Genomic DNA, 23388 nt, shown 5'->3' with positions numbered 1-23388 from the left:
GGTAAAGAAGCGACAGCTGAAATGACTTTGTAAACCTTCCCCTAGTTACCAGATAAACACTGAAGGCTGCTTGCAGACAGAGACGGCAAACAGAGACAGTTTTATGACTTATAGGGTTGTATTTTTATTCCTTCCAGTGCAAATTAGGAAAGTGTGGCCCTTAGGCTATGTTTAGAAGTTCCTGTTTTTTTTCAGTAATCTCAGCTGAAGAGAAGACATTTCTGTTCCTGGCTATTAGGAGTAAATTGGCTTGCGTGGACCACACAAAAGCAAATTCACGTCAATTCTGATAGATTCAAGCCAGTGTGTGTTTCTTGGGAGAGCCCTGTTAGTACCTGGGTCTTTGGTCACTTGGGAAATTTCCAGAGGAGTGTGTCCATAAGTCAGTGCAAGCAGGGTGGAGAAATCTGCTCCGTGTATAGCTGGAATCAGGGCTCAGAGGGGTAGGGAAGGGAGTAGTGAGGTAAATCTATCATATTAAAATGGTGCATGTCAATCAGTAGTTTGCACCTGTCTCAAATACTGTCTCTTTGGTGGTATCCAGTTCGCATGTCATGAGAGTGAAAAATTCAGCTTAATATGTTCTCTACATTAGTTACAGTAATAATGAATTACTGCTCAGAAGGCAGTAGTTAATTTTGATAATATCATTTGTGAAATAAGATGAGTTTCTAAAGTTCAAGTGCTTTCATGAAAGTTTATCAAAGATTTATCAAAGGTGCCGTGAGATGAATTTCTTGCTATTCCTTTGTAAATGCGGTTTTTACGTTGTTTCTTTTGGTCTGGGCTGATGGATTTGCTTTGTACTTAAGGATTTGGTTAAGACTTCTCTTCAAAGGCTCCTGGTAGGACCTCAGCGTGGCTTTGAAGTGCAGGGATGGGTGCTTTGTGTCTGTGCTGCTAAGAGCATCTGGTGGTGTTTGACTCCTCTTCCACCAGACTACGGGAGATGCAACTTGAAACAGTTAGTTGGTGGTTACACGTTCTGGAGGTCTGCTATGCACTGCATGGTTAGAGGTTTAAAATTGCTGTCTTTTTCCCCTGTTTGGACTACATTTCTGAGAACTGCTCTTGTATTGCCTTGCGTTGTGGATTTGTGTTGGTTTGGTCAGCAGTCATTCAGATTTCCCAGAATTAGCCCCCAGTATTCATAACTCTGCTTGTAGTCGTAGGCTACTAAAAAGTTTAGTGAATTTCTCCCAATTATAATTTAAAATAGTAACACAAGTCTTACCATTTTGAAAGCCAAAAATGGCTCTTTTATGGATCTTGATGTGAATGAACCAGAATCACCAGTCCTTCTGAGAAGAGGACGCTAAATGTATTTAAAAGCCTCCCTTTTAAGTCACTCTTCTGCGCTTGGTTATGAAATCAGACACCAGCGTTCAGTGTTCGGCTTGCGCTGGCGAGAGTTCCAAATGAAGGCAAACAGCTTTCCCTCTGCTGGTTAGGTGTTCCCTATTCATTCAAGACATGTTTAACCTTTAGTTTCAAAGGCAAGGTGACTAGTGCAATATGAAAAATTAATCTCTTTCTGTGTGGGTGACTTCCCTAGAGCTGCCAGTTTTACATGCCATTCAGATTTTGCTTGTTAAGCCAACGTGATCGTTCCTCAGTGCTAATATTATGCTAACCACTTGGTTGAGCTTCCTGAGCTCACCAGGCAATCTGATAAAAGCAATCTTCCTAGTTAGGGCTACAAATTGCAGGCTCTCCCCAGCCACTCTATTCAGGCCTTTGGTTCCCTGGGTGTGCTCAGCAGCCACCACCCAGAGCAGACACATCTAGCCTACATGCACAGCCCTGAGTTCTGGATGCATGGGGATGCAGAATTACATTCCACGCTCCCAGGCTGAGCACCATCAGGTCAGGCCCAGCGCTGCAGACTGCAGATGTAGGAGTGCGAGTGAAGCACTACCCAAAAAAAGGCAAAAGAAGTGAAATAAAACATCTGTGTCTTTTGAAATTAAAGTTTTGGGTAGCTCCCCTTTCAAATGGAGATCCTTCTGTGCAGTGTTTTCTTGATGAAACTTCCAACAGAAGATCATCCTGCCAGAATTATTTTGCACTGCTCTGGTAATGAATTATCAATATGAAATGGTAATCTTGCTGTTGAAATGGTATTCAATGCAGAATTTCTGTCCTATTTTTTGATAATCTCTCAAGCCACTCGCACTTTTATACCAAAGCATTTTGAGAAAATTGAGATTTTCAGTCTGAAACAGCTGAGAAACTTCTTTTTCCTGTATCATATAAATTCCGAAGCAATGTTTTGGAGATGCAAAAATTGAGAAGGGGGACTTACAAAAATCTTACAGTGATATTTCTACTTTAGTTTTCTTGTGTTTGGTGCTCTTGTTCAACTCTTTGATATCCCAGTAGTATCAAATGAAACAGTGTTTTTTTCCTTGTTGCGAATTAATGGTGTTTTTTCTCTTGAAATAATTATTTGCGTCTACTTAATTGAAGCCAACGTGTTTGCATGTTCCCTTCATGGCTGAGCATCACTCATACAATTTAAATAATGAAGCCAAACATGAAAGACAGATCATAAAAGGGAGAGTTATGATCAAATTAAGAGTGCAGGATCTTTTTGTTGTTAAGTCTGTGGTGCATGTATAACTCCAGTATTACTGAAATGTGTGATAGAAGTAAGGCAAAGAACTGTGTTTTTCGCCCATTGACTTAATCTGAAAGCTATTTTTTTTTTTATTGCAGATAAATCGGAGCATTTACACTGCACAGAAATGGAGGTAAGAGAAGTATTTGTGTTCTCTGGCAGTGCTGATTTAGCTCAGCTTTTTCATTGTCATATAGTGTAAATGTGGAACGTTTTCAATGGGAAGTCTTACTGTGAAACATGTGTAGTATTTATTGCACATGAACATGTGCTTAAATGTGTCTTAATGTGAGATATTGGGTCTCATGCTCAGATACAGAGGAAAGAAAGCCCATGTGGTTTTCAATAAACAGGGCTGGAGATACAATATAAACTTGTGCATTGTTGTTTCTTTTAAGTATGAATCTTCAGCAGAATATTTTGTTTTAGATAATGTCTCTCGGGTAAATTCTCTTGATGTAGTTATTTTAGAAACAACTCGTAGATTGTGGAAGAAATCCTTAGTGTTTACAGAATAGGTTGATGCTATTTGACATCCTCGGAATTTGGATAGAAGCAGAGAAGACAAGTGATCTCAAAACTGTTTGTCCACCTAATGTTGTCCTGATATCCTGTGCTTTTAGTATTTCTTTTCATTTAAAATTGGCAATATGGGGCCTAGGAAATACTGTATGATGTCTTGTTGTGCTAGCAATAGAGAGACAAAACCAGTTGAAACTGTTCGCTTTGCATCTTGACCATTATTTGACACGGCATCTTTGATACTAAGCTGTGATGAGGGTTAAAAGAATGTTCAAGCTATCATTATTATGTCAGATTCATAGATTTAATCCAAAGCTTGAATGAAAACTAAGCAGACCTTCTAGTTGAACAGGATGTCAACTCATAGTTGTTTATTGTGATACAGAGTAAGTCATATAGTCTACTACTTAAATAAACTTTTCCAGCAGTAAACACAGCTATCTGTGTCCTTCCCAGGGCAGTTTGTTCTCATTGCCTTTGAACTTTCTTTCAAGTGTAAAACTGAGTTTTTACTTCAGCTGTTCTATCAGTACCTCAGGCTTCGCCTGGAGATAGCATCAGTGCAGGCATCCTAATTGGTGGGCTGTCTGTTTTCTCATCAATAATATATGTGAAGGTGACAAATGGCTGTTGCCATAAGGTTTATATTTAGATAAAACTGTGTATGGAAATGGCTGGTTTAAGGGCAAAATGAAAAGGCAGCTAATTCAACACACGTGGCAAATTGCCAAAGCCATCCAGATTCTTGCGAGCGTTTGTAACAGAATGGGGAGGTTCTTTCAGCAGGATGCAGGGCAAGGAGTAATTCCTGGCAGAAGCGAGTACACACATTGAAAGTCAACATGTTTTTCTGTTCTTACTCCAGAATCTGCAGAAACTTGGTTTGTGAGTGTAGTACCTTACTTAGAAATGATGATCTACTGTGTCACTTGCTTTGCATGCTAAATACTGTTTACAATTTTGCTGTGCGTTTTTTTAACAGAAGATAATGAAAGACCCTAACAGTAAAAATGGAGATGATGATAATAAACCTCTGTTGAAGCATTTGTAAGGGAACATTAAAAAAAAATCAATTTGGGGTAAATAAAAATGCTTTTGTTTCAGAAGGGATTGTTGAGATTCAGTTGGATATTTTGTACTTCATTATCTGCCATGGAGAAAGAGCTTTTTAATGTTTGTATTTTTTAAAAATTACTTTTGACAATGGTTAGAAAGGAAAAACTTCAGCGGGTTAGAATTTGCCTTGGGACAAATGCAGCACTTTAAATTGTCTCTAATAATCGCTGTGACCACGGTCATATTGACTCTTCTGTTTGTCTTTTGTCATCTTGAAGGAGACAGCGAAGGAGTCAGTGGCTCCTTCCTGCTCCAAAATCCCCTAGAGGCCGCAGCTTTAGACTTGGTTAGGATGATGCTGGTGTTTTTCAGAACCAGGAATTCAGCTGAGAGCATATTGCACTTTTTTGATTCCTGTGGAAAAGAGTATGGCCTAATTGAATGTATTAGAGTTTGTGGGAAACTCCTCAAAAATGTAGCTAACAGTAATCATAACTTTTTTCGAGGAACATATAAGCTATTCTGAATCAGTACTCCACTTATTTCAAGCTATGTGTGGAATACAGGGTCCAGTTGCCATAGCCATAGTGGGAAGTAAGGAATCAGATGACCTTATTTAATGTGCGTCTGCCTGTGACTCTGTATGTGATGATAGCTCTGCTTTGTTGTCTCAGCCGAGGTGGTGAAGATTATATAAAATATGCCAACCTCATTTGTAAACATGCAGCGCTCATATAGAAAGCATTCTGTGAATGTGAGTGACTCATATGTAGGAGAGGTTAATTGCCAGGTATTGGAGAAGACCCACCTAACATCATAGGCTTGTTGTGTGCATTAAGTGGTGTGTATGCTGGTATAAAGATACACACAAACTCTCTCATTTGTTCAAAAGTCAGGAACTAATGAAATAACCTGTCCGAAACAATGGTGAATAAATTGCTTCAACATCATCCAGCTCATGTCAAATCACAGAGTGAATCAATTGTCACAATGTTTTAAGGAGCCTTTTGTGTGCTGTGTCTGCAAGCTATTGGTTATATGTATTTCATATAATTATTACAAATCTTTACATGCATTGAAAATTATGGTATTTGTCTGTGGAGGTTTTTTCTTTTTTTTTTCATTGGGAACATGAAATGATGACTGTTTCAGGCAACAGATTAGGGAAGTAAATAGATTGTAGAGATACCATGTTTATTTCGATACAGATAAATACTTGTTATTCATTGTACTGAATCAAACAGAAGATCAGCCATCTCTCACATGCTAATGGAGACGAGACCTTGGATTTAATAGCACAGAGTGGTAGGATTTGAAAAGCTGTGTAATAATTTTGTATTAAAAACAATGCCATGCCTACAGTCTGGTGTGCTGTGTGCTCGAAATTTAAGCAGTATTAAGTAGGCTTATTTACTGTGTACTTATATCTAGGATTTATTTATTTATTTTTCTTTTAATCCCTGGATGTACAGTGAAGTTGCATCCTGATGGAGGGGCAGTTGCAGCAGTGAAGAATCACTGGCACATGCAGTGGTGGCGTTTAGTTCTACTTTCTGAGCTCTGTCCTTACGGTGACAAAGGAGCTGTCACTGAGGACAGGCAGAAATGTTTTTATGAGAGTAATTTGCCTTAGTAAACATTCGACTGACTGTTGTTGGCAAAGCTCTCTGTGAATGATAGGGTGCACGTCTGGTAATTCCATGAAAGCTTGTGGATCATTGTGCTGTTAAGAGGAGAATTAACAAGGATTCAGGGGTAGCCTGTTGGGAATCAAAGCAGAGTCATGCATCTTTGCTGGAAAGCATTAGGGTATGCTGGAACATTAGGTGCTGGTGGTCATGAGTGAAGTGCTCATCATTTGTTGATGGCATTACCTCAGGAGATGCTGTGTGTCCAGCCTGCGAGTGACCTGGTGATTCAGGTACTTGAGAGCCCATTATGATATTCCTTGATGTGACTGCTCTGCAGCAGGCACTCATCCGTCCCCATGATTTGCCTGAATTGCTTCATAGTCACAAGTAAACAAGAGACACTTGATTATATAGAAAACACATGCACAAAGGTAGAATTTAGATTTTGGTCTTCTGTGCTTTGTAATGAACTGCTTTTTCAAGAGGAGCTCAGACTTTTGTGACTCATATATGTTTATCAGGAGAGGGTTGATCTTGGAGGAAAGTGGATTTCTGTTGTTTACTTGCTTTAAGCTTGGCACATCGCCCTTTACATTCAGCGATTTCATTAAGAATACACAGTGAATTATTGGACCGGAGGACTAATAATGTATTTGACTAAGCTGATTTAGTGATAGTCCAATCCTGCCATCTGTCCAGGGTTCCTGTAAGAGAAATTGACTGTTCCTTGTAAAGGCTTTTTGATTTTGCAGCATGGTATGATGTGCCTTTAATAATCTGTGCACCCCAAAGTCTCACGGGGTTTGTGATGAAATCCTCGTTCTGGAGATGCCACCAGGAAACCTTTCAATCAGCTGGGTGAGAGCAGGGAGGCAAAAATTCAGCCCTAGCTTTGACAGAGGTTCGGGTAATGGCTGGAGGAAAAATAGATCTTGAAGTAAATTTCATCCTTCCAAGGGAAGTTTTGCCCGTGAGAAGCAGAAATAGCAGAACCCGGAGCAGTAAGTTAGGTGTTACGGTGTTTCTGTTAAATCTCAAATCACAAAAACGTTCTTTCTGTAGTTAATACATGAAGCCATTCACATTACCCAGTTGTATCACAAAATGAAATATGGGAATTGAAGCTCACTCCTTTAGTTTATGTTGCTCTGAAAGGGATCTCAGTGTGGGAAGAATAAGGTCATTTGTACTGGTCCTCAGTTTCTGCAAAACCCTTTATTTTTCAGCTCCATTGTACTACCATTTGATATCTATCATATTAACGATATGCTGTCATATCTGTAGCTGTTGCCATGTGTATTAATTGATGTGGTAGCTATCATGTTTATCAGCTTTCAAGGTGCTATTCTTCTGATAGATGAGTGCCAGCGGATGTGTTTGCCTTCTTGTTCAGACCAAAAGAATAATGTGATTACTTGGTCAAGCTGTAGGGAAAGCTTAAGCTTTAGGTGTTGGTTATGTGCCTGCAATTGAGTAGTCTCTTGTATTGTCCTTTTGAGTATAACAGAAGATAAGTTTGGTATATCAGTATGAAAATGAAAAATGCAGATTCTCATTTCAGAAATTTCATTTTTGTTTGCTAGTGCAAAAAAAAAGTTTTAAGCAACAAAAATTCTGACTACGTTCCTTGTCTACTAAATCCTTCAAAGGCTTCTGAGGATAATACGGTGTTAGTTTATAAGAGTTCTGCCAGTTATGAGTTTTCTGATAGACGTGCTGTGTTTTCAGAGTGTGTCAATTCTGATATCTATTAGGTTTATGAAGCGAGTTGTACAGTACCGCAGTTTTAAAGACAGTTAATACACTAGACGTTCTACCATTGGTTACTATATAAAATAGAAAATGATCGATCTTAACAGACAGATTTCAGAGCACTCGGACAAGATCTAAATAAAATATTTAATAATAAAGAGGTAATCCTAACAAAGGGTAAAATTTCTGAGCTTGAATAGAAGCCAAATAATAATTCCGAGTGTAATTTAATGGAGGCTTCTCTTATTCTTTTTTTTTTTTTCCTGTGTGGATTTGGCCTCAGGCAATTCTGAAACTAAATAAAATACATCTCTTCAGTTCAGTAGGTTCAGCAGTAAGCTTGACCTAGTAGGATGGTGTGGACAACAAAAACAACAAAATAAAACCCTTCTGTTTTAAACACCTCAGTTACACATTCACAATAACATTGTTATTTTGATTTATTTTCCTAAGTCTTGTTTCTCTGTGTTACCTTCCCCTCTCTCCTTTTGCTTTGATTGTATAAGTGGTAAGAAGTAGATATACTGTGTAATATAAGTAGAACAGAAGAGTTCAGTTGGAAGGACCCTTCAAAGATCTAATCCAACTGCCTGAGTACTTCAAGGCTAACCAAACACTGAAGCACATTATTGATTATGCCTCTAAATGCTTCTTGAACACTGACAAGAATGGGGAATCAACCACCTCACTAGAAAGCCTTTTCAAGAGTTTGGCCATCCCAATGGTAAATTTTTTTTTCCTAAAGAAATGTTTCTCATTGAAGATTTTCATTTGTTTACAACCATTCTTTGCCTAGGTGTATGAGTGGAAGCTGTACCACTTCTATTCACATAGCACTTGCATTTACACTGATAAAAGAATGGGCTCAATGGGAAGTTTGACTTTTGGGAAGCCAAGGGAAATCGGACTTACTGTCATGATTTTTTTTTTGTTATGGAGAGCAGAGTACTTTGATGAGCAGCTTAAGTATCTGAATGTAACGTTGCATTTTTCTTTCCAGATTTTTTACTGTCAATAGGGTAGCTATATCACTGCAGGGTGTAAATAACTTCCTTGACTTGAGTTGGTATTAATGGTGTTCTGTGAATAAGAAACATCAAACTTTGGTAAAATCTAATAGTTCTAGTGAATTGTCAAATCATTTAAAGAAACAAAATTACTCATGGCCCTGGATGTCTAAGGAGCAGTGTTTCATGGTTGGTCTACCTAGAAACATGACACACGGTTACTAGATTAGCCTTATCTTAACATAATTAAGATAACGTTATTACTTTTTTGTCGGTTTTAAATTTGGTTGGTGGTCAAAGAAAGCGGGATTTCAAGGCAGCTAAAGATTTAAGTTCATTTCAGATTTGTTACTCAGCTTCCCAACCTAAAACAGCACTTGAATTTGAATTGTAAATTTAACCATTAAGAAAATGACACCAGGATTGCAAGATGAAACTAATATCAGTATGTTTATTTTTGAATACTGGAGAGATTTAAAGCAAGAGAAATACTTATTTATGGAGGAGATGGATCCAGAGTACTCCCATTTTCAATGGCACTTACACTTTTCAGTACCAGCTGATATTGAGTCATTCTAACATTACTCCTTTGAAGCTACTTAAAAACACTAATCCAGTTTATCTAAACTATATGTAGTTTAGTTTACATCTATTATTCTGTGAAGTGCATGATTTAATATAGAAATTCTTGTTCTTTTAATACGTAGAACTGCCATGAGTTTACAGTTGGAAAATGACATTAGGAAAGACCTTCTCTTTTAAATGAAGGATTAGCTAACATAAGGAAAACGAACATGTGAAATTTCTATGAAGAAGTAGGCAATGTGTTTAGCCTTTAATTTCTCTTGCCTTCTGATGCTGCCTTGTCTATCTGCTGGCAGAAAGAAGAGCTGATGTCCTCTTGTTATGAACATGCAGAATCTTCAGTTATTGCAAGAGAAGGGAGGAGAAATATGGTGTCATCTGTTGGGATTTCCTGGGGTTCTTTGAGGAAAGTACTGTGATTAAAACCTAGTGTGATCTTCAGTCAGATGTGTGTTTTCAGTAGGTTAATAATGGAGCAGATCAGAAATTCCCTGTGACACCATCCTTGGGCATTCACAAATCACAAGACACATACAGTGAGATCATCAGAAATTGGTTAGTGCATACACAAATGCTCTTTCTTTCAGTTTCGTGACTAAATGCTCTTCTCTTTGCATGAACATGTAAAATTTTATCTAAATCACTTGACCTGAGAAGCAGAGAGATTTAACAATACAGGATTTGCAGCACTGTGTACTTTCTTTGGCAAAAAGCGTACCGAATCTGGGGGCTCACTGAGGCAAAAAAGAGTTTTTGTTACTTTGTTCTTTCCTTCGTTGGACGTCACACAGTGTAACTCGTGAGCTTTTGTTCTGCGCTGAACTTTTTAGTAATTGCTAAGTTTCTGTGCTACCCGTGACCTACTAGTGTGAACATTTCCATCTTAAGCTGTTCATTTTTTTTCTGCTGTTTACGTGTTAATGTCAATCATTAAATAGAAAGCAAGTTCCAAGATCTCTCCTTAGCGACACGAATGAAAGACTCAAAAAGTGTTCGGTGCTGAACTCTGAGATTGCTGTTTAGTGTTGCTGTGTGCTGAGGCATATGCAGTGAAATACTTTGATTTATTAAAAGGAAGTAAAAATAGTAAATTAAACATATATATATATATTTTAATATGCATATATATATATATATAAAGGGTGACTAAATTCTAAATGACTGTTTCATCGTGTCCCTTTCTTCTATTAACCAGTAGTTAATGAAACTACATAGTAAATTACAAGGCACCACTTTCAGCAAAGTGTTGCCTTCACCTTCAGCAAAAAGTTGAGGTTAAATAATTAACAAGGATAGGGCACGCTGCTCACCCTTCATAGATTAGCTCTTGCTTCAGTTAAGGAGGTAGGAACACACTGTTAACCTGGCTGTTTTTCTCCCCCTCATTTTCTTCCCTAAGCCTGAAACACCTGTGTCCAATTCTCTGCTTATCATTCATTGTGCATCTTTACTTCCCAGCTTTCCTCTCCCTTCTTCTCTCGACATTTTCTACAGTTCATTCATTAACTTCCTCTGTTTCTATTTTTCTCGGATCAAAAAGTTAGTCATCTGCTTCCATGGGTGTGTGTTATTGCCTCTGCCTAATATTTGATGACTGTCAGCATTGCCATCTCCACTTCCAAATGTGTTTTGTTTTTGTTTTTTTCCACAGCTCCTTGCACCTTTGCTTCCTTGCTCTGTAGGGCCTAGTGGATGTTGTACTGCTATAAATTCATTACCTCTCTGTTATGCATTTCTCATTGTGTTCCTGTCTTTCTCTGTTATCTGGACTTGCGATATTAGCCTTATCTTTGGCTCACACTCTTTCCTCTTCTCCAGATGCTTGCCAAATCCTTAATTGCCGTCTGTTAAAAGCACCCCTCTCTTCTCTGGTGCCAGCACTTAATAATTCAGCCTTAACTTTTTTTGTTGTTTTTGTCTCAGCTGATGCGAACTGCCAGCTACCTCCTCTTTTCTTGGCAATGCACTTTTTCAAAGCTGTTTTTACAAGAATCCTCTTCTGGCTGCATTGTGGCTTTTGGGTTAGTGAACACTGCTCTCCTGTTCAGCTCTGGTGTGCACACCCAGATTATCTCCTTCACGCTACTGTAGGTCTGGAGCAGGCACTCACTGCACATTAAGCAAGTTGCCTTGAGAAGCTCTGTCTGGTCTGCTCCTTTCAGACGCTGTGCCTTTCCTGGTGCTGTGGGCTGCTACCTGAGAGCCGAGGTGCTGCCAATTTTAGGGAGAATATAGATGAGAAATATGTGTTTATTCTCAGCTAGGTATTTCTAACCCCAGATCACCATTTGGTGTTTGTGAAGCCATACTTGTTTTTGAATATACTTTATAGCATGTCCAATGACATTTTTTTTTTCCTCTGAGTGCTCCTTGTGTTTCACAACTGCACTGGGCGTTTCACTTGTATTACGGCAGTGCAAGCTTCACGTGATCCCTACATCTTCCAAGGGTGTTTCATGTAGCTGGGCACAGAGAGAACAAATATGGTTGAAACTGCATGAAAACAGTGAAGTAATTTGTGGTCTGTGCCTGCTGGCCGCATTCTTACCTTGTAATTTTCCAAGAGGGCTGCTCCTGTTTATAAGTCTCTGTATGGTTTGCTACTGGAGTTTGCTTTCAAGCTACAATAAGTGAAGCACGCTGAAAACCATTCTTTTTCATTTTCTTCTTTATTTTTCTTTTTTAAACCTGATTTATACTACTAACAGCAGTAATGTTCTTAAAGGCGTCCTCGCCAGCAACGTTTATTATAACATTTAACATCCTGCATTACTTCTCCGTACTGCTTTTAGTTTTTGATCTTCAGCTTTACTACTTGAGGATTTCTGCTATGGCTTTGTTTAGTAGACTGACTTCTTATTTTAATTCATTTTTCTTCAAAATTTGGCCTTTAGTTTTGTCCATTTTCAGAAATTTTTTGAAGCAGATCCAATAGACAGAGCTAATGCCAAACCTAAAATACTTTAAGCTGCCTGGTACTTCAGTTAGGAATTCTAGAAGACATTTGACTAGAAGCACTATGTGAGGGGTCCATGTGCATGCTTGTAACATTTCAAGTGTTGGCACTAAGAAAATCTATTGAAATACTGTTAGTTTTTTATGTTTTGGAGTCATTACTAATTGTTACATAAAAAGCTAATCTGAAAAATACAGGTCAGAACTGTTAAATGAGAGAAAGGGAGAAAAGCATGCAGTCGTCACAGAGAGTTTTGCCACTTATTTGGAGGAGCTAGAGCAAAATTATCTTTCAGTGGAAAGTACTTCATTCTGTTACATAAGGACGGTGTTTATTTAAAAGTCAAATCTCAGTTTTTAACCCCTGGACACCCACTTTCTGAGTGCTGTCTGTTTGCAAATGTCAGGTCCTCCACTTGATGTCTGTCTGTTGTGCTAGTTCTACATGCAAATGTGATAGCATACTTAGTAGCTTAAAAGCCAGCAGTAAATGAGGTGTGTACTGAACTTGAGGTTCTGTGAGTAGTCCTGGTGACTTAATTATGTGGTAGCCATGCTGAATGACTGATGGAACAAAACAAATGCTGTTCCCATTTTAGAGAAAGGAAAGCCAAGCTGAAGACATCAGGGAAGTTGCCCTGTGTGACACTGAGGCTTTATGGCAGAGCAGGTGTTTTATTCCAGGTTCTGTAAGTCCCAATCTCAAAAGCAAAAGTCTTTTTGCAGATTTTAATGCTACCCCAAATGACAAACCTATTTCGCTGCCAAGGAAATACTAATTGCCTTCAAAGACATTCCATCAAAATACTACGAATTTGCTTGCAGACTAGCCTATCCCTTTTTTCCCTGTATAGATTACTTCAATACTTGCCTATGAAAGCAGTAGCCCATTCATTGGATAAATCTCTCAGAGTTACATATGCATATGCTGTTCTGCTGGTACAAAAACTGACTTCACCTTCTTTAGTTCACTTGCTGATGATAGATGGACAAAGCATTGTTCCTATGCAGAAGACAGATTTGCTCCTAACTAGATTTCCTGTAGATACTTCAGATACAAAGTGTTTCAAAATGGAAGCAGTTGGAATTCTTGGGAAAAATAAAAATAAATGACCTTATAAAAGAAAGTAGTGAACCTGGGGGGATTTGGGGCAGGAGTCATACATAGGCATACCAGTAATAAGGCAAAGAAAAATAAATTACAAAAACAATATAGCAAATAGGAAAACTCAGGCAAATCTTTCTTTACTGCAGCTTGTGGAAGGGCACTGGGATAAATTAAGATCATTGCCATTAAAATATGAATGAAATAATGTTTAACTTCACAGTACCTGGGTTGTACTCAAGTAGCAGGATGGACAACTTGAAGGAAAAAAGAGTCTGATGCAATGGAGCAAGTCGGTGGTCCTAAAAATAGTCCTTCATTCTATAAAATATGCTTCAGGGCAGAGGTACTGTTTTTTTCAGCACATACCTCATGAGCAAAGATATAATCATTAAAAACAGCCAGAACCCTTCTGTGGATTTACATTTCAACTGCATTTCTGTATTCTACCAGCATTTCAAATGCCACATTGAAACACAAGCTGTCAAATTAATGAGATACCAAGTGCATTGCTGTCAGCGGTTCATCTTCTTTTTCCTTTCCTTCAGAATTGCTTATATACGTCTGAAGATCTTAGTCTTTCTATCTTACATCTGTATGGGTATCTAGATAGATTTTACCCAACAGCAGACACTGCAGTAGCAGATATATGCAGTCTTTCATTTCCTGTCTTGACAGGAACTTCAATGGTACGGATTAACAGGCAATTGTATCTGAATTCTTGTTGTAACTTAAAGGTAGTGTTCACTGAAGACGATTGAATTTTTATGACACAATTTGTGGGCTGGGTTTTTTTGTTTTGTTTTGTTTTTCGTTCTCTTGGTGTGGCTTTATCACCAGCTTTAGGAAGTGACCGTGATGGCATATTTTTTAAAAGCCTTCTGAACAGAAAACAGGGAAGTGTTGGTTGCCGTGTTTTGTCTCTGTTTAATGGCTGTAGAAACAAAGCACAGTAGCTACTTCAGGTGTTGCCGTAGAATGAATCATGGAATGGTTTGGACTGGAAGGGAACTCAAAGCCCACCCAGTCCCACCCCGTGCCATGGGCAGGGCTGCCCCCCAGCAGCTCAGCTGCCCAGGGCCCCATCCAACTTGGCCTTGGGCGCTTCCAGGGATGGGGCACCACAGCTTCTATGGGCAGCTGTGCCAGCGCCTCACTGCCATTACACTTTGCTCTACCCCTGTCAGGCTGTTGGCCTCCATCTTTTTTATTAAAAACTGCCTTTAAAGCCTTTCTAGCTTCAGTGCATTGAAACTAAGAATCATTATCCTTGGAAATAAGTATATTTTCTACCAAGAATTGTACAGAAACTACAAAAGAGCATGTTGTTTTGCTAACAGTGTTTGTTTATCTAGTCCTGATTTCCTGTCCAAAGCAACCGTACATGTAATTATGTTTACACTGATACATGAAGTTGCTTGGGATATGGCAGTTTGTTTCACATAGTTCACATCTATTCAGAGTTTGCATTAAAACATACTGCCAAGACTTGACATTAGAGATTCTTGTAGTGCTCACTGAAGCTGCTCTGTTGCAGCTCCCCCATGACATGCAGAAGATGCAGTTAGGAGTGCGTCAGTTCCTCTGAATCACTCAGCACAACAGGAACTGTGTTCTTTCCTGAATTTACGTTTTTTTTTTGATGACTCATTGGAATCATAATGGAATGGTCTTCTTGACTCATCATTTGTACTACTCTTTTTTTTATTTGATCTGATTTTCTACTTACTTTACCCATTATCCCTCCTCGGTGAATGAGAATCTCAATCTGCTTTTTTCTGCTTTCCTTCAGTTGATGACAGGCAGCAACCCACATCCTGAGAACAGTCTCCTCTAAGCATGTATCTTGGGATCCAGACCACACAGCCTATTTCTGCTGCTCTGGAGAGATCCAGTAGCGTGGCATAGAGTTCTCATTGGTCTCAGATCCCGCAGATAGGGGGCACGTATGCAGAATTCCTCCTTGTGAGGTTGATGGGTTGCTTTTTAGAGTATCTCGACCCCACTGGTGTTCCAGACAAATTCCAGCATTGTCCCTAGCTTGACCCACTTCTGCCATGGGCGCTGCAGATCTCAGAGACCCTCAGTATCCCGGTGCAGGATTTCATTTGCAGGATTTCTTCTTTCACAAGAAAGTATGCTGAGCAAAACCAAAACAATCAAAAAACCCCACAAAAAACAACACCCAAAAACAGGGAAAAAAACTTGATCAAAACAAATGACTCTGAATAGATACAGCATTGTCCTCAACCACACATTTTTCTGAAGTGTGACTGCCCTAAGTCTAGCAGCTGCACCCTCTGATAGCACTGACAACTACATCAACACATCTACAGCGTACAGTTAACTCGTTCAATGCCTTATACCTCATACTGTATTCTGTCTGTCGGTTGCATATTTTTGGGCATCTGACTGTGATCTGCAGACTTCTGCTACATGGCACTGTGTTCTCTTGCTGCTAAAGTTGGAGGAATAAGACTGCTGCGGTCCGTCTTAGAGATGTAATTACTGTGCATAGTCTGATTTCTTCAGCTTTGTCTATTAAAGCAACTGACTTACGGATGAGACATGGGATTTCTCAGGTCAAGAAAAACAAGCGCTGTCTTTTTTCAGCCTGCACTATTAGGTCATAAGATGTTATATAACCTGATTGCCATGTCATAGGATGCTGAACAACACAGTACCCTATTGAGTTTGTACCTTTGGCAACGTATTTACTGGTGTGCCTTTCTGTGAATTTGGTCTTCCTGATACTCACGGTGTTGTTTACAGGAAGACATTACGAAGTTGTTTTCCTTCTGGGTGAACAAAGTTTGAGCTATATTATTTTCTCTCAGTGTGGAGAACTGTCTTAACACTCACAGGTCCAAGCCCTTCATGGTATCTCTCAGATTTTTGTCTTCATTGTGTAGTAGCTGTGTGTTTTGGCCATCCCTACCCAAATCCTTTTGACATGGCTAATGTGTTGCACCAGGACTGATTCTTTGCAGAGGTTTTGCTGTTTTTGATACCTTCTGTTTGTTTCCCCAGAGCCTTAGCTATGTTAGAGTTGGTGTGGAGACCTGACACATTTAGCACTTTCAAGCTTTATGGCACTGTTTTAAACAGTGTTGTTTTTTCCAAGGACTATGCTGGATTCCAGCTTCTTACCTATATTGTAAAGGTTTCTTGGAAAGCTTCTGTGATCTGCTTTTTAATGATTGCAAGTTTGTGACACTGGGCTTGAAACTGGCCAAAGATACAGCATCATTTAATTGTAGAATAATGTAGGTTAGAAGGGAGCTTTGGAGGTCATCTGTTCCGCCCCGATGACTAAAGATGCTCCGGACAATGTTAACCTCAAATTAAATGAGGTTGATGAGGGCCTTGCCCAGTCAGATTTTGACTGCGTCCAAGGAGATCCCACAGGCTCACTTGGCAATCTTTCATAACCTTCGCTGTGAAGAATCCTTAGGCAGGCAGTCACCCAAAAGCAGAAAAATAAATTCTTAGTAGTAGCTGTAGTTATTTGAAAAAGTAATGCACAGGTGCGAATATGTTCTTTTTGTCTTCTCTTTAATCCTAGCACTTGTTTGAATTGCAGGTTGAGAAATACTGAGAGCATGGAGGTCAGTGTTTGGAGCAGAGCATTGGAGTAGGAGCAGAACATTGGTGTAGGAGCACAGCATGAAAGACAACTGCATGAGCTCCTTTCTCAGTGGGCTGTTAGAGCCAGAAACGCTTCCCAAACCTTGCTGTACCGATAGTACACTGAAACTTTGAGTTGCAGGTACTGAGGAGCTTGGATCACTTGTAATAAATCCTTTGTTCCTAGTTTCTGCATATAAATTTGTAGCTGTATGTTTAGTAAATGAGTTTTGGCTTTGGTCTGGTGATATCATACCAGGCCTCAATGAGTGGTCTTACTTGAACTTTGCCATGAAATTTTTTGGGTGCAGAACTCACGTTTGATTATGCATAGCAAGCAAGAATGCACCATGTGTGCATATGTGTGTGCATCTGGTTTTGTCACAGTGAAATAGGAGGGAAAAATAAAGCTGTAGGGAAGTGCTGATGTTCCCTTTTAGCTGCATAAGTGCTTTGCACACATGTGAAACACTGCCAGGAATTAGTGTGTGCTAGAATGTGTTAGGAAAAAGTCAGATGAGACTTAGTAGTTTTCTGTTAAGCTGTGGTAGGTAAGCATGTGCTCATACTGAATATGCAAATATCTGGAGGGGAAAAAGTAGTTTCCCTTTAAGTGAAGCGATAATGTCAATTGGCGTAGAGCCTTGTGACTGGTCATAAGTTTTAGAAGAGACTTAAAATCACTGAACCTAATGTTGTGTAAAGTTAGCTGTTATTTAATATGTCTTACGGTATTCAGAATACCCAGCATGTTATACAGTGTTGTATCCAGTTTCAAATGAATTCGAGTGATCTTAGAAAGACTGTTAGGTAACCACTGTTATTAGACAGTTGGATATTTCATTCTCTGCTTTAGATTGTATCACTGTTTATTTACTGTAAAGCTGCTGATGAAATGTTTTCCAGACTGGATAGTTTCTACATTATCTAAGAGCTCTTCATATTACCTGGATCTTTTTCACTATGTTGCATGCGCTCTTCCTTCCCCTCAGCTCTGATCCAGATGTCTCAAAATCAGGTATATGTTTGCCAGTGATTATTTGTATAGGCTTTTCATACCTGAGATTAGGTTTTATTTCTTATAGGAGGATATCTGCTCAAGAAACTTGTGTTATAAAACATGCTCGTATATATGCCTATTCAGAAACTTTGCTTTCAAAATGAGAAGGTTTAGCAAAGACTTCTACGTATTTCTTAAATACTCGTCATGTTTTGTTAAGCTAGCCTTAATGTGTGCTGTTTGGAGCATTTTGGTGATCTGTTAGTTCATGTTGCTGTAATGGAATAATTTATGGAAAAAAGACCAAATTCATGTGTGAAAATCGGTTCTTTTTATTGCTTCTCGAACGCAGTGAGTCAGGGTTATTTTAGGTGCGTTTTTGCCCACAGTATCCTCTCCAAGCATTTGATGGGAAGTTTAGCTGTTTTCCCAGCACGGAGAGGAGAGCGAGCCCAATTCATGGGAGTCCTGCAATATTTTCATAACTTGGGACGCCCATGTTGACCTGGCACATGGAGATGAGGTGTCGGAGATGATGCGGGAGGTTTCAGGGAGGAGGCGGAAGCACTGCACAGGCTGTCAGCTGACTCACTGAGCTGTGCTGGGAGGGTAGGGGGTCACATGGCTAGGAGTGAGACATCGTGTTGGCCGGAGCAGGCCTTAGTTTCCTTCAGGCAAACCAGAGGCCTGGGGAAAGAGCAAAGTAAAAAGTGGACAACGTGGTTTTGTTGATAGATCTTACTATCGGTTATGAAACAAGTGCAGCAAGCAAATAACCGAATCCTCATTCAGGAGAGTGAAGTTACTGGGTTTCTTCCTGAGAAATAAAAATCAATTTTTTTCTCATGGTTTCTGTGTATGGAAGAATACACCCTTTTTCCCTATAAGAAACACAGTGTTATGGTATTTCCTGGCACCATGGCAACATGCACCATGGCAACATGCCCCATGTCAGAGCTCTGCACACTCACTCCAAGGAAGACCTGCACTGTCTACATTCAAGGCCAGCTTTGCCAAGTGGAGCTGTGGCCCCAGATCAGGGTGCTGTTAAAACAGCCATGTAAGGGCTGTGGTAGAGCTGTGACAGGTCTCATAGCCTGTGTTGCTTCTTCCTGCTCAGTTGCGGTATTTAAGCTGAGCCTTTGCATTTTTGAGCTATGCTGCAGGTCTGCCTGGGCCTGGCTGTGTCTCTCACCAATCCTGACCTGCTGACTTGACTTCCTGGCCAAACTGCAGACCAGCTTCATCACTCTGGGGCTTTTATGGTGATTGCAGACTGTGCCTGATCCTGGTTTCTGTCATTGGACCTGCTCTTCTTTTCCTGTTTGGGTAGCTGGGACTCAGTCCTTAGTCAGTGAGGGCACTGCCCCTGCCTGTGTTGTGGTCACTCTCAGCTCCTAAGTCACCTTCCCTTGTGGAGGTGGCTGCCCTTACTGCTTCCTCGTGCTGTTTTCTTTGCTTACTCAGAAGTGGGCAAGCTTGTTTCCTTTCTCTGATGGCAACTTAGAAAGCAAGAAGTTGCAAGCACTCACAGATGCTGAATGCTGCTGGTGATGTTATGTGTGCTTCTCTGACCCGGTAGCAGTGACAACCAGCATGTAATGGTGTGCAGACCACAGCGCACAAGGAATTTTGTGGCAATGTTATGAATGATCTGGAGAAGTTAGATCCTCATCCAGTGCATCATCGTGAGATTTCAAAGGAAGCTCTGAGGAGTTGCCCCATGTTTTTTCCCATCACATTTCCATGCCCTAGCTGCTGACAGGAGTCAGTGTGCCCCAGTGTCTGAGAAACTGACCTTAGCTTTGTTGCAGTATTATATATCCATGTCTTGTTACCAGCCAGTGAAGGTGATGATAGCAGCAACAGCCTGTCTGTAGAAAAGATACCAGGCCAGGGGCAATAGTGGCCTACCCATTTTCCAGCGTCCCACCCCTTATGTCCAAGTTAGGGCCATTGTGAACAAGTCATTATTCAGTTTTAGTTTATTACTGGGATCATTATGCCTTTTTGCTTGAAGGTCAAGGACTTATTTGTAAGAGCAATTCCAACGTGGAAAAACAAACAGCTCAATCATTTCATAATGAATTGTATTCAGGAAGAAATGGGCTCGCTGAACTTCTGAAAAGAGAAGTTATGATGCCTACTTACTTTATGAGTCAGAAAAGAGTAGGCCAACAAAAATAATGCAACAAAGTACTAAATGTCATGTAATACTGTGTGTCTCCCTTGTACTCTCCTTGGCAGTGTTAACATTGGTATTGCAAATACAGTTCCATTTTTAAAGTGGATGGATATGTTTTGTGCCACACTTCTCTCTGAAGAAAAGATAATCAGGTTCCCTCTTTGAAAGTATTTACTAGTAAACAGGAACTATAACAGCCTGACCTTTCAAAAGAGATATAACAAAGCCTTGTCCTCACTGCTCTGGCAATACCTAAATTGGGAGCTATTTTCAAGGAACATCTATTTATTAACTTCCGTAAGGTTAATTCTCAAATCTAGCCTTACTTTCATGCCAAAATTAATCTCGGTCTCTACAGAACACAGAAAATTATTCCTTGCCCATTTTGATTGTACTCCAAATATAAGTGTTCACATACCTTGGGCATCTGTGGTGAAGATTCAAGTTAAAAGTATTTGTTAGGTGGCTTTGATATTTTGCTATTAATACACACTGGCAAAGGGAAAGAAAAGATAAAATCTGACACCACCTTTACACATACTTATGCCAGATTCCTCATATCAAGTACTGCTATTTAAAAAGGGTGAGAATTTTGTTAGGAACAAGAACAGAAAACAAGCGTATACTGTGTTTTGACTAAAGGGATCTCTAATCCAGTACAGATTGGCCAGGGCTGTCAGTCAGGGAATATGAGTTGGCCTACGGATTATTTCTGTGCGCATCTTGCAGTTCAGCATGCTTGTGTCAGTTCCTGGTTGATGTGGGCTTGGCAGAAATTTCCAAGTTCATGAGTTGCACTTGGGATTCTTCCATCCTGAGCTAGTTGATGTATTTGGGCTGCCTTCTAAGCTTAATTGAGTGAAGACTGCAATGCTTTGGATTTGAGCAAACGGTTCTTCCAAAAAGGAAACAATTCAGAAAAATTTTAAATATTTATATAGATATTTAAATGAATATCTGTCTGTCTATGATGTTGCCACCTAGGTAGTGCTATCAGACAGCTATGGCATGAGCTGTAGCTTATTGGAAACTTCGGTGGTGTGCAGAATGTGGGTGTATCCTTCATAGACCCAAAGTTAGCTTCTCAGAATAGCTGCTACTTAATGTTGGAGCATACTCTTGGGTAAAGAAACTGCATGGAGTTCTTACTGCTGCTCTTCTCTGAAGTAGGCTGTGATTGATCAGTGAAACTGGTATTACAGTCACCTGAAAGAATATTCAAGGTGCTTGGACACAAAAGTATCGGGGAGGTAAAGAGTGTTTGACTTTTGTTTTAAAATGCTATTTGTTTTTTCATTTGATGACCTTCTGTGACTTTGCCCGTTGCACAGGTACTTCAGTATAAGTGAGAAAAAATGTGAAGAGCTGACAGATGATTTTGTTATTTAATAATATCACTTCACAGTTAAATAGTATCAGCATTCTGCCCTATGAGCATTAGCTGAGAAGCACTGCCTTCATACAAACTTAGGTTCCTGGAAACTCACTTTCCAATGGAACAGTAGACAGCTTTGTTTGCAAAAAAAAGCGCTTATGTATGGTAACACACATTTAATGCTATTTTGGTCACCTAACAGATACACTCAAAATTAACGTCATATCTTCCGTTGGGTCAAAAATTAAGTAGCACTACAGATGACTGGTTAAAGTATCTTTTTCTTCTCTTAGAAATATGTGAAAATGGGGAATCTCATAAAATTGCAGGTTTTATGAGTTGATCTGTCTTACAGAATCCCATGTAATAGAGTAACGCGTTGCCATACATACATTGCATCTGTCTTTTAGGAAGAATGGTGCAAATGGTTTTTATAGGTTCTTGTTGTCTTAGTAGAATAATTAGCTCTCGTGACATCTTGCATACTCAGTGTGGAAGTCTTTGGTGATTACAGCTGCAAGATGTATTAATCACGGATTCATAAAAATGTAGATAGAAGGGACTTCTAGAGATCTTGTCAAGTTCTTCCTTCCGTATGGAAGCAGAAGTCTGTCTAAATTATGCCAAACATCTTTCAGTTGGTGGTTTCTTAGGAAAATAGTTGATTTTCTTGTTTATTCCTTAGCTGCTTTGCTTTGTTCTTGTCTTCCCTACCAAGAATGTGAATCCTTATCTTTTGCTTTCCAGGTGGTTCTTTTCATGCCTTTGGTTAACATAACACTGGAGATCTGTTATTTGTGCTGTAAATGTTTTATCCTTTTGTTAGTATTTCCTGATTCTTTAAATCTTTTAGATACTATAAAGGGCTGCCTGTTCTACATCTGAGGAAATTACACAGTATGCAGCCAGCCAAGGTTAAGTTCAGGAAAGGTTTCATGTAAAACTGTTTCATAGAAGCTTAGTTATCTTCAAGGGATGATGCATTTAACCTTTTTTTCTCTTTGTTTTCTGCTTTTATTTTGTCTTCCATCAAGTAATTGCTTGAAAGATTGTGAGTTTTCTGCATGTGACTGAAAGACAGTGCAGCATGCTTACATTTGTAACAGAGTGTGCTTTTGCCATGGGTAATAAGATACAAGGAAAGCATTGTAATAATAATAGCTAATAATACTGTCCTTTTTGGGTAGGATTTGACTGGTGTTTAAAAATAGCTTAATGCTTGTAGGATAGCATGAGGTATTTTTCCTTTTTCATAGTATTTTTTTTCTTTGTGCAAAGCATTGCTGTAAACCATATGCACAGCCAGCGCATCCAAAACACCACTAGGAAGTCTGCAGCTCTTAAGAAGTAAAAGTTATGTAATTATTATTATGGGAATGGTAACTGTGAAAGGATACAAAGCAGTGTTAGAAAATGCAAGCATTTGAAATTGGGTCAAGCTTTAGAAAGCCTTTTTTTTTTTTTTTTTTTCCCCTGGAAATTTGTAAGTTTCAGCTATTTCATTTCCCCCTTAAGGCACTAAACCACATACACTTCATTTTTTTCTTCTTATTTATTTATTTATTTATTTATTTATTGCTTTCACTTTAAAGGCCAAAACCACCATTTCTAAACGAACAAGCAAGAAGCCCTAACCTCTGTTGCACAGCTCAGGAATTTGAACTGTAAGGAACAGGCTAAATTTGCACAACTTCTTTGATTAAATCAGGAGCACTGGTCATTTCAAAAGCAATTGGAAAAATACATTGTGACAGAACAAGTTTTGGTACAAATTGGACCAGATAGTTTTTTGTAGCTGCTGTGCTACAGACCTCCTGAGCTATCTTAAACTAAAGCTTTTGTGGCTTAATGGCTTGTCCTTGCATTACATTTTCTTTTTCAAGATGAGTTTTATTAGAGTCACAGGGAATGCCTATAAAATCGATTGTATTACTAATACAACTCTTACTGTCTTACATTGCATGCAGA

The 23388-nt window shown here is 39.3% G+C and overlaps 1 protein-coding gene across 2 annotated transcripts in view; it reads left to right on the top strand.

The window, feature by feature from the left end:
* Positions 1-23388, top strand: part of SPIRE1 (spire type actin nucleation factor 1) — a 121399-nt gene that overhangs the window by 8074 nt on the left and 89937 nt on the right. For both annotated transcript variants that reach the window (XM_072327334.1, XM_072327333.1), the window contains exon 2: positions 2719-2753. In XM_072327334.1, the coding sequence (XP_072183435.1) occupies positions 2719-2753 (35 nt within the window). The remainder of the gene's footprint in view (positions 1-2718; positions 2754-23388) is intronic.

Source organism: Excalfactoria chinensis, chromosome 2 (assembly GCF_039878825.1).
Source record: "Excalfactoria chinensis isolate bCotChi1 chromosome 2, bCotChi1.hap2, whole genome shotgun sequence".
Taxonomy (NCBI): Eukaryota; Metazoa; Chordata; class Aves; order Galliformes; family Phasianidae; genus Excalfactoria; species Excalfactoria chinensis.
The sequence above is the reverse complement of the archived record's forward strand: the minus strand, read 5'-3'. Positions and strand labels throughout refer to the sequence as shown.